Source organism: Scophthalmus maximus, chromosome 13 (assembly GCF_022379125.1).
Source record: "Scophthalmus maximus strain ysfricsl-2021 chromosome 13, ASM2237912v1, whole genome shotgun sequence".
NCBI lineage: Eukaryota > Metazoa > Chordata > Actinopteri > Pleuronectiformes > Scophthalmidae > Scophthalmus > Scophthalmus maximus.
Window position 1 is genome coordinate 8255972 of NC_061527.1, and position 12126 is coordinate 8268097.

Sequence of the window (12126 nt, forward strand, 5' to 3'; positions counted from 1 at the left end):
TTTACAGTGTCACCATTATGGTATTAGATTTTGCTCGTCGTCTAGTGCAGTTTGTGTTCAGTAAAAGTACACTGATACAGCAGCTTCATGTCTGTAGTAACAGACTACTTTGGAAGGGCTGCTGGCAAAACATCATGCAGTTGTTGCTTGAGGACACTGATACGACCGATGGTCGGTTACGACTTCCTTTTTTTATTGTCAGCTGGAAGGGACAAATAAAAGTGGAAAGTGAAAGAGAATGTAGGATTCGTTTATGAAGAAGAATTTATCACATTATTAGATGGCAAGAACATAAGTGTGGCCAAATCTGAGGTCCAGTAGAGGTGTGGCATTACTGTGCTACAGTGAAGCTGATAGATGATACGACTTATTCGTCATAATCAGATTAAGTAACCCACACAAATGCAACAAGAAAAAAACAATCTAATCTAATCTCTAATTAGATTAGATTAGTATTGTTACTATTTGAAAGAAACACTGTAAGATGTACTGTATAGCATTCATGAAATATTTTCATTAAAAAGCATCACACGCCTTCAGAACAAGAAAGCCACAGCTGTCGGTAGAAATACCGAAAAATTAAAGTTCACAGTACACATGCAGCATATTCAGTTCCCATGGGAAGCAGGGACACGCGTCATCTCATGGAAACGACTGACTGAAGATGTGTTGTGTCTCTGTTTGTGTGACTGTCGTCCTCCTCAGGTGCTGGCCACAGATATGTCCAAACACATGAACTTCTTGGCGGACATGAAGACAATGGTGGAAACGAAGAAGGTGACGAGTCTGGGAGTCCTGCTGCTGGACAACTACTCTGACCGCATTCAGGTGAGAGCTGCTCTGCACATATATGGGTAGTACACTTTATTGAGTATGATGAACAGAGACTTTACATCACTGAATTTGATAAATTCTACGTCCAATCTGCAGCAAATACTGGAGAAGGAATCAGTGTTAGCTCAAATCCTCACAGTAAATGCTGAACTGAACGCAATAGTTCTCAGGCAGTGACGGCAGCATGTTTCCACACTATTGTCTTTCATACACAACAAACCAAACAGCCGTCTGCATGTTCAACCAGGGAGTTTGTGTGACAGTGCTGCAGCCTGCTGGACGCAAAGTGGTCATTGCATTAGTGTCCTCAGCTGCTGGATAACATCTTAAAAAAAGGCTATTATAAAATAATCATGGTCTTGGTTTATTCTCTCAGTTTAGAGCATCAATTTATGAAAAGTTGTTTGTAGCCGACTGTTCCCATACATCCCATTATTGTTATGAGTTTTTGGTCATGCCTTATTTTACAGGTCCGTGAATTCCTGTGTATTTTCCAGATAGAATAGAAAGTGATCAGTTGGTAAAGTCTCAGTTATTTCTAAATGCTAAACTAGCACCGCCTTGAGACATTCATTCCGATGATTACCGGTGAAATAAGTGGGAAAAATGTGTCTACAAACAGAAAAAAACTCACTCAAAAACCTACAGAAGCACCATCATCATCAACAGAAAATCCAAGGAACACCGCACAGTCCCACCCACCCCGTTACATTGACAGGTTATAATAACCCGTAAATGACCTTAACATCACCAGCAGTCTCATCAAGCTCGTCTCCCTCAGGTTCTGCAGAACATGGTCCATTGTGCCGACCTGAGCAACCCAACCAAACCTCTGGAGATGTACCGACAGTGGACAGACCGCATCATGGTGGAGTTCTTCACCCAGGGAGACCGAGAACGAGACAAGGGCATGGAGATCAGTCCCATGTGTGACAAACAGAATGCGTCCATAGAGAAGAGCCAGGTAACGACTGCACACACAGAGATGTGGAGAAGATGGAGGTACAGTGTGAGGTTGAAAAAGAGAAAACTTTTGAGAAAATTTCTGGAAAGTGTCCAGATTAACATTATCGTTTTCACATACAGCCCCTCTGGAAAAGTTCAGAAAAATGTCCGGACTTCAGTGCATGTCTGAACGCAGCTATAGCTTATATTGGTCTGACTTATTTTATGCCCATTACAGAATAGTGCTAAAATGATAATAGAATTTTTACATTTACGGTCGAGACAAATTTACCTGGTATGCCTTCGGCATACATTTAATCCCTGTAAAATTTTCCAGTTCATTTCTGTAATTATTAATTTTTATGACCAGGTGGGGTTCATCGACTACATTGTCCACCCTCTGTGGGAGACCTGGGCAGACCTGGTGCACCCTGATGCCCAGGACATCCTAGACACTCTGGAGGACAACAGGGAGTGGTACCAGAGCATGATCCCCCGCAGCCCATCACCTTCCAGCCCAGAGGAGCACCATGCCGAGAGGGAGCCAGGAGGAGGAGCCGTGGAAGCAGGAGGATCTGTCCCCTCAGGAGGAGGAGGGGACAAGTTCCAGTTTGAACTCACTCTGGAGGAAGAGGAGAATGAGGTGGAGTCTGATCTGGAGAGCCCCTTAGAGGAGGAGTCCCAATCAATTGGGGAGCATCACAGGGACTCCTCCTCCCCTTCCCTGTCTCCGGACCCCCGCAGCAGCAGCAGCAGCAGCAGCAGGTACCGCCCACCCTCACCTCACCCGTCTCGGACCCTGAGTTTGGCTGCCATGTCGGTGCGAAGCCCCCATCCTCACAGAACAGTGGCCTCCCCTGGAAGGGGGGGCACCGACAGGGACAGAGAACTAAGCCAGGAGGCCGACGGGATAGCCTGCCTGCACATGGGCACGTAACAACCAGCACAACCTGCCCCGCCTGAGAGACATGAGCGCCGAGTGTAGGATGAAGGAGGCAGGGCAGGCCCTAACCAATAAAGTCTGTAAAATCACCACAGTCCCTTTACACTGGAGACACCCTCTCTAGAGAACAGAGGGACGTTCCCCCTCTGTTTTATTTTATTTTTCAGCAAAGAAGAATCGTTTTAGCCTCTCTTTGGATGCCTGATAGGCCTATGTGTCCCATCCTGCTTTGTTGTAGCTTCAGTTCAGTGTCCCAGACAAAGACTGCTGCAGTTTAAACTGGGAAGAGGAGCGGAGCTGAAGTGTGATACAACTGCATAAGTTCAAGGGAATGTCTTCCTCCAAAATAACTGTTTGCGACTTTCAGAAAAGAGCAGCGAATGAGGGATGACAGTGGTTCAACAGGGTCTTGGAAATAATGTTTTGCACCATAGATTTAGTTTAAGATATGAAATTATTTGAATAAGTGAGTATGATTTTTTTGTTGTTGTTCAAGAATGATGCGAGGGATGAATAATTTTACCAAATACAGGATCTAGGTGAGCAGCGAGAAAATCGATGGACCTAAACCTCAGGGTATGAAGAGAAACTAAAAATCGAATGTAGCACAGGTGTAGTGGGTAACCCTGTTCTGACCCCCAGCCCCAACCTTCTGTTTGTTTTACCTCCAAACTAGATCATTTGTTGAACCTGCGTGTATCTACCATTAAATCAAAACCCTTTAAAAGAGAATTTGGTAACTAAAGCAATCAAGGAAATAACTATACAAACCAACTTGTAGCACCACAGAGATCGGACACTGAGAAGGACTGTCAGTCTCATGTGTTGAAAATACAAAAGACACCATCTGTATAATTTGTTTAAGCTATTTTTTTAACCTGGGATGATGTTTCGGGACATTTTCTTTGTCGTATATTTGCTGGTCTCGTCTTGTGTTTATGTGCTTGAAAAGCATTTCTTTTATCAGGGTGCCTCCGGTCCGCAGTAGCACTTTACCATCTCTGCTGTACAGCTCTTCTATTCAGTCACACAAAGGGCTTCATCCAATGTAGGCCTACGGATCACACAAATAGTACAGTATATATGTGAGGCGGGGCAGGAAAGTAACTGAGCTACTGGCTCAACAGACAACCCCCTGGTGGTCAGATGACATATGAATTATGAGACCATCTGTGTTTTGAGAAGCTTCAGATACAGAGGTTCAGATTCACTGAGAGTGCAAATAGAGGTACTAGGGCTGCAATTCATAAGTGCAGCATTTGTGAATGAAAACCCTGTGCCTAACAGATGAGATGACAGGCCTCACCTACAAACGAATATTATTTTTATATAAATCCAATCTACACACTGAAACTCAGAGGCTTTGGCAGCAGTGTTAAGTCTGTGTGCATTCATTGTGAAAACCATGGTTCAGGTATTCTGCAAAGATATTTTCAATGAAACTGAACCTGAACATTTTTCTGGCCTTTTGAAGTAAAGATATTTGAATGTATTTAATTAAGAATTTCACTCAGACATTTCAAATGTCAAACCTCAGCCACATGTCGAGGCTTGTCCGTCACAGGAGTGTTCTGGCAATTTAGTGATGCACTGTGATCAAGTTGGACGACTGATAAGAGACTATTTTTTTCTAAAATGATCCAAATCAATGAGTCCCTATAACAGTGGATCGTACATTTACCATAATGCAATTCAATAGTGCCTTTCATTAGATCCTCCCTTTGCCCATTTTTTTTAAAAGTCTGCCCCACGGTTTTTGTTATTAATCTCTAATAGTGAGCCCAATCCCTTCAGAGCCACATTGCACATTATACAATCGCTTCCACAGGTTGTGCTCAAATAAACTGACCTCCGTGTCTAAAATAAGTGGAGTGTCCTTTTAAATAAAAGTCCTTTCCATTTTCCCCGAATCAGCACGGACCTTATAATTCCCCAAATCACTTTGGTGTTACTTTCCTACCCTGCCCAAAGAAACTGCTGGTGAGATCACAAGCACATTTTCAAAAGTGTCTGAGAGAAATGTAGTTACAACCAAACTGATGGTGTTCCATCAGACTACGTTTGTCTTATTCGGTCAGTAGTGCTCGACTGGGATAACTGTGTGCCACAAACACCTGCCAGCCTACGATTATGTACATTTTTACACTAGAGATTTTAACCTGATGATTGTATCGAAGTCACTGACTTTATAGTGTTAGTTTTTACGAATGATAGATGTCAACAGTATCTAAAGCAGACGATTCAATAGACTTTGTGCAACTTAGGATCTGTCTTTTCAGCCCTTTCCTAACCAGACAGCTGAGACGTGAGAATGTTTGTAGTTTCCGGAGTTTCACGACTCTTTCTGTACCATGTTCAGTCTGAATCAGTGTTGGTCGCCGTCACTGAGGTAGAGAGACCAGGTAGTGAACAAGCACTACACAGGATATGATACACTTCCTGGTCTCGCAGTAGTAGTAAACACTAGTCTAACAGTATTTCATTAACTCAGCTGGTAAGCTTCATTGATAAGCATCACATGTGATAGGAGAGGATGGAACCTGCTGTTAAAGATCATTTTGCCGTTTTTAACATGCCGAGCCTCCAAACACCATTTGACTCACTGTTCTCCCCTTATGTTTCAAATGTTCCTTCACAGGAAACTGGAAAAAAAAAATTGGCCATAAAGAATCTGGAATACATTAACAAAAGCATTTCTAAAATGACACGTGTTGAGCTTCGGTTTTAGCTTTACAACAATTTCAAACTGGTCTGGAGTTAAGAAAAAGAGTCATCATCCCACAAAGGAGCCCGGAATCGCGTGATACAACATGAAAATTCACCAAAGTGAAGCTGAAAGGGTTTCTCTCATTTCACAGAATATCATTTATCACATGATAATCTGAGAAATTCTGTTATGTAATACCTGTGTTGACTTGTCATGTTTTGCAAGTGCATAATTTATTTAGCTAAAAAAAATGAACCATAGATGCCTTCATGCAATGAAAATGCCATGTAAATGTCAGCAGCTAGGATACCCAGACTTTACCTCTACCGCCATCAGCAGGACGAAGTTCATACTTGCGCACAAGATATGTCAGAATGTAGTGGGGCAGTGACGGGGGATTCAGGCTTTGTGGCCTTTTCTTGTGCCCGTTCAGAAACCTTTGATTTTACTTGAACTACTGCTAAAGCTCTAAAAACAGCAAAATTGTTGGACTTGTTGAGGGGTTCTGCTCCACGTTTCACCAAACATACCTTTAATCCTTTTTGGGACAAAATGTTTCTTAATGTGTCATTGTGTGTGCAGTGTAAACGTATTGTCCTCAAAGATTTTAGGCCTTTGGTACTGACCCAATAATTTGGACTTCTTGACACCAGTTAAAGAGCTTTCTGTCTTTATAAAGAAAAAATGCATTAAAAATTTGATGTGTCTATTAGATGATACGGAAAAATGAGCACAAGCAAGTTAGACATTAAGCGTATTTAATCGTATGCATGACATGGTCTAAAATATTAGCGCAGTCATCCAACAATATGAAACTTATTCTGTTTCTTGAAATTAGTTTGGTCCATCTAATCTGTTGCAAACACGATCTGTTAACTTTCCTGCAGCACAAGTGGTGAGATTTTACTACTTTTTACTATAGAACAAACTGAAGCACTTGGTAGTTTTGCACAAGCAGTGGCAACCAGAAAAGCAACATAAAAATTAATCACTTGTACTCTCGAATCTGAAAGTCCTCAATTTTGGAGAACTTATATTTGATATGAACAGACATCTCACTCCCTGCACAATGTTTCCATCATGTAGGATGTTAATCGTCTTGAAAAAATTGTGTAGCTGGAGTGTGTAGCCCGGTGATCTGAGGCATTTCATCAGCATGTTAAATTCAGCTCTGTGGCTCTTCACAGGAAGACATCAGTGCCATACAGTGTTAAATGTGTCGATGAGCAGCAGAGTCCCTGCTGCTGCTCCTTTATTGTGCTGCGCTGATACTGCCACCATTTATTTTCATGTCGTCTCGCTTTTCTCAGCCTCAGTGTCGTGCAAACTTCTGTAAGAGATATTTATTCTTCAAAACGTTTCTGTCGAGACAAAGTACTGTAACATAAGAAGTTTGACTTTATGTTCTTGAGCCTAAAAATCAAGTATACTTTACAAGTATCTATACATCTGCCACTCCAATGTTTTTTGTCAAAGGAAATGAATATATTTTTGTTTCTCATTTTTAGCCAAAAGAGTCTCGGGAGTTCAGGGTGTTTTAAGTGGAAAATGCCAATAAATTATATGGAAATTTATAGCAAAGAAGTCTTTTATTATTTCTTTGTTCTGTACAGTCAGCCCAATGAACAAAGTTTTTCAAATGGATAGAGAAGCGCTATTTGTAAGACAAGTATGATTCATGCCACTTTCAGATCTGATCCTAAACATCCCATCAATGTACAAGTGGAACATAAAAAATCCTGCATTGATTGTTATCAACTAAAGCTATTATGAGTATGAAAATTAATATGATAGTGTTATTAGGTACATTATGTAGGTGATGAGCAGTTTTCCTGCTGGCAGACCACACAGACATTTTATAATGGATTTCGCTGTATCAGCAGAAGCTTCTGTCCAGTCTGACCGGGACTCCAGAGCAGGCTGGAGGCTTCACGCCCTGTAGACGTGACAGAGTTAGTCACATCCCAGCAGGAATCATTAAGTGTCAAATACAAATTTAAAAAACAACAACTTTATAAATGTGGGGTTAAAGTGATGCAGATGCAAATGACGATAATGAGACAGACTATAACATAATAGCACTAACCCACATTCTTTGTAAATAATTTTGTGGAAATGTTGAAGGGCTTACCTTTATATATGACATGGATTTTAATTCTTTTTTGAAAGTGTCTGGCACATGTTTTGATTTCAAACTTGTCAAAAGAGTTCTCTCATCTCCTCACACACATTTATACCTGAACTTTAACACAAGCAAGTCCTCACCTTGTAAAGTTGGCAAACCAAATTGAAAAGAGACGACATGGCCTTGTCCTCATTCTCCTCTGAATATTCCTGGAATGAGACTTTTCTTTTAGTAATCTTTACAATAGTCCTATACAATACTGACAGTTTAATGAATTTCAAATTGTTTTCTATTGCAAAAGTAATGAGACGTTTCTGCTTTATTTCATGTCGTCAGTACCAGTCAAAAAAAGAAATCAACATTTTATATCAGATTCTGGTGTCGGATAATTTGAGCAACCTTTTCCATTTTCCGCGATCTGGATGTAATGTACAGGTTGAGGTGTTAAACAATACATCAGTAGCCAACAAATCTAAAACATAATTCTACCACTGTATATCAAGCTATCACTGTGTAGTCTAGAGTATGACTATGTGTTTTACCCCGTTAAAGGTGACCCAGGGGACGTGTGTGTGAGCTGGGTTCAGAGCCCTGGTCATGACAGCGTTGGCGTGCATCAGCCGGTATCCCAGTCCTTTATTCACACAGGAGTCAACGCTCGACCAGGAGACGGAGGGAGCGTAGAGCTGGAGGCACTGAGACAACAGGACAGAGCTGGTATAACCAACAAATCACATCCAGTATGTTCCAGAAATTCAAGAGTCCTCAGGGATTTTATGGATCTATTTTTTACACCCACGTAAAAATCACAAAGGCCATCATTTATTTTTTGCTGTGGAAGGTGTAAACATGTGACAACTCTGACGCACCAAAGATCTCTTACTTGTGGTATGTTCACCTTGTTTTTGCCACCAGTAAATACTTGGTTTTTTAGCTGCAAAAATAAGTCACTCAATATAGTAGTCATTTAATCATTTGGCTCATTTTTTTACAAAAAAAAATGAAACATTTTCCAGCTTCTTCAATTCCAACATATACCATTTTCTCTATTTTTCTTCAGCTGCTTGGTTGAACAAAAACTAGATTTGAAACTGACCGACATTTTAGCATATTTCTGAAATTTTATTGATTAAATGATGAATTGAGAACTCATTAGTTGCAGCTCTATTTGGTTTAGATTTTTAGAGACTTTTCTCATCATCACCATTATCTTGGTGACTTGGTTTTAAAGGTCTGACCATAAAGTATGATGAGTAAAATGTGCTCACAGTAGAGTTATACTAGAAGACATGGACCAAAAATACTGCCAGGTTAAATAAATAAATACTCACAGGCTTTGCAGCATTGAGAACATCTGCAGCCGACTCCATGCAGTAGATGATTTGAAGTGACGAGTGCCTCGTTAAATGGATGATACAGGCCTGAGGAGCACATCAGTTCATCTAAAATCATCACGCTTTTGTAGAAACAAAACATTACAGAGGGTAGAGGTGGTGAAACATGCAAACCTCAATTAGGTTTCCTCTGCATTCGGGCTCTCCATGCTGACAGGTGAAGGGAGAATTTGGTGACGGAAGCTCCTTCAAGAGAAAAAACAAGTCTCACTTCTGGGTGATATCAATATTTAACAGTAACAAAAGAAATTCTCAATAAGACTCTGCAAGATCACATAAAATCGTCGCTCCACTTTAAAAGCCGCTGTGTGCATTAACAGAAGATGAAGATCAGCGTACCTTAGCGTTCCCGTAGGGCACCAAAGTGACGGCCATGATGTCCTGCAGCATCGTCCAGGTGGGGAAGAGCTGTTGGGTGATGAAGACTCTGCAGGCTGGACACAAACTCTCATAGTACAGAGTGACAGAGACTGGAGGAACAGCCTGGTTTGGTCTGGTAGCATTCACCTCCATACACTGCTTCTGAACCTACACAGAACAAGACAAAAACAAGACTGTCACATGTTCTCTAGAATGGCGATCTAACCATTTTAAGGTATTATCCTTAACTGAGAAAAACAGAAAAGTCTTGGAAAAGAGCTCTGTGTAAGTCAGGTACAGCGGTCAATGTAAAAAAGAATCCACCAGGGTAGCACTTTGTTCTCTATGCTGTTTTATACCTGCAGAAAATGTTTTTGTTTTCTCAAATTGTGTTAAAATATATATTTGTGAACACTGTGGTCCTGAAAGGTAAAGACATAAAATCTTGCACAGCGTGTGTTGCAACAAAAAGTGACTTCTTGGCCTTTTGCTCTTTCAACATTTACACTGACTATTATTTCACGACAAATTCATCAAGGCCAGGAGGTCAAGACCTACCCCAGATATAAAGTGGAGCAGATGTGTACCAGAGGAAAAACAAGTCAACTATATATTATCAAAACAATAAGTGGATTACTTCAAATGAAATTAAATATAATTTATCATAAATTTAATTTAGGTCTACAGATTTGGTAATCGGAATGACTGTCATGCTTTTAGTCAAACAAGCATTTTCACTTTATTTTACTGATGACTTGCAATTGTGTTTTATGGCATTTGATGGTATTGTGGAATATACAATAGTGATAAGAATGACTGGATTTATGAAATGAATCTTTAGTTGTAAACTTTCACTTAACTCACAGTGTAGGACAAACTACACACCTTGGTTTTGGTTTTTCCAGCCTTTGGTCATCTTTAAACTGATAATCCGATTGTTTTATTTGACCCAGAACCTGCGCTGCCAGTCACATGAGGAGCGTCTGGTGTTCAATTCCTGAAGCATGACTCCCATTTAGACGGAGACCATAAAAAAACTCTTTTTTGAGACAATGTTGTTCAATGATCATGTTATTATGGCACTTCCCCCCTGTATCTTCCCAGAACAGAGTTAACGACAAGTCCATTTTATCAACTTTATCTATTTATAGGGTTAGGTAATTCTGGTTATTCAGACAATGATGAAAGGCATAAGAGGACGGTTATGAATTCTCACAAGAAAAAGAAACCTGTCTCAAGAGCAAAATATTAAGTAGGCCACAACAGAAAATAATAATAGGTATTTGGCTGAATCTTCTACCTTTACAGTAGTTGACCTAGAGTATACACACTTTATAATCCTATATCTCTTCCATTGGGACAATCTAGCAAAAGATAAAGTTCTCTCCTTTTATTCCCTCCTTATATGATCACATCATACTGTGATTATTAGGGTATTAGGGACACATAGGGGGGACACTGACTCCTTGAACACAAAGTCGTAACGTTACCAGAAATAAGTCGTAACTTCAGGCGTAGTGTCATTTCGAAAGGAGAAATGTCAGAGGATCAGTCCGTCGCCTGCGTTACAGTGAGGAATCTTGTTGACTTTGGAGTTGTTGTCACAAATGACGACACACTTTCTCTCATCGGCCACACAAACATCAGTATCAGGACTCCTGTTAGTGTCATAAGCCCCCTCTCCCTTCGTGCAATGCGAGTGACTTCTCAAAGAATTACAACTTTAACGTCCTAATATTAGGCCTTTTGTGACATTAAATGACTGTACTGTTGCAATATTACGACTTTTCCTCATTAAATTAAGACTTAAAATAGACAAATTTGTAATGGTGCATATATATATTTTGCTGTACTCACCTTACACTCTATGGCGATCTCCAGGGATCGACACCACTGGGACGGAGGGTAACGACAGGGTGGTTTGGGGTGAGACACCGCAGAGCCGCTCCCGTCAGCGCAGAGGAGAAACAGCAAAGCCAGCGGCGCTGACAGCTTCATGTTGGACACCAGGAGAGAAGAGGGACCGAGGGACTGAGAGACCGAGGGGACCGAGAGACCGAGAGACCGAGAGACTGAGAGACCGAGGGGACTGAGGGGCCGAGAGACTGAGGCTGCTCCTCGGCTTTCAGAGCTGCACGTGACCTGCCTACTAATCACCAGATAATTAACTACAGGTTTGATTGAGCGCTGCCGCCTTCACGGACCCTCGGACATTCCTGCCTCGGGCTCCGTGAACAGGAGAAAAATAATATCTGGCTGTTCAACGATGACTTTAATCGATGTGAATTAAGTAAATGTTCCCATATGAGCACATCAGCCTCCGCAAACATGTGCAATCAATCATTTCTAATGGGATTAAATATCCCCAGTCAGACATATTAGCAAAGAATGCTCTGTCCACTGCAATTTACCTCTATCTGTATAGAGAAATTAAATTTGATTAACCTGAAGGGATGTTGTTGAACGCTAGCAAGAATTTTCTTTTTCTGCTGTCGCCTACTTAGGCTATGAGGAGCTTATATTTTACAAGCAAATCATAGCAGCCTATAAACCAAATTTAGATTAAGGGAGAGTCGCGACAACTCCGTTCACTCCAATGGACTTTTTTTCCCCCAGCAATGGCGGATCATGGCGCCTCTCCATAGTTCCCGGAAGTGAGTAGAAGCGCATCAGAGTAGCAGCGGAATGGATCAATGGACCATTTTACTCTTTTTTTTAAACGTATTGACTAACTACATCGAGTAACTACACATGCATGTCGGTGTGCTTTATTCTAAATCGATACATTTATTGACTACTAATTACCAAAAATCGTTTC

At 40.9% G+C, this 12126-nt stretch overlaps 2 protein-coding genes across 10 annotated transcripts in view; one reads left to right on the top strand and one right to left on the bottom strand.

Annotated features, from left to right (window-relative positions):
* LOC118318226 (cAMP-specific 3',5'-cyclic phosphodiesterase 4D-like) overlaps nucleotides 1-7003 on the top strand; it is an 81848-nt gene extending 74845 nt beyond the window's left edge. For all 9 annotated transcript variants that reach the window (XM_035647678.2, XM_035647677.2, XM_047336606.1 and 6 more), the window contains 3 exons: nucleotides 706-828; nucleotides 1616-1798; nucleotides 2150-7003. In XM_035647678.2, the coding sequence (XP_035503571.1) occupies nucleotides 706-828; nucleotides 1616-1798; nucleotides 2150-2716 (873 nt within the window). In that variant the 3' untranslated portion in view covers nucleotides 2717-7003. The remainder of the gene's footprint in view (nucleotides 1-705; nucleotides 829-1615; nucleotides 1799-2149) is intronic.
* On the bottom strand, nucleotides 6171-11899 carry LOC118318229 (gamma-interferon-inducible lysosomal thiol reductase). The gene is made up of 7 exons (XM_035647694.2): nucleotides 11166-11899; nucleotides 9288-9476; nucleotides 9063-9134; nucleotides 8886-8975; nucleotides 8097-8249; nucleotides 7695-7763; nucleotides 6171-7365 (listed from the first exon to the last, which is right to left on the bottom strand). The coding sequence occupies exons 1-7, from the start codon at nucleotides 11304-11306 to the stop codon at nucleotides 7306-7308; spliced, it is 774 nt and encodes a 257-aa protein (XP_035503587.1). The 5' UTR covers nucleotides 11307-11899; the 3' UTR covers nucleotides 6171-7305.
* Nucleotides 11900-12126: the final 227 nt, after the last annotated feature.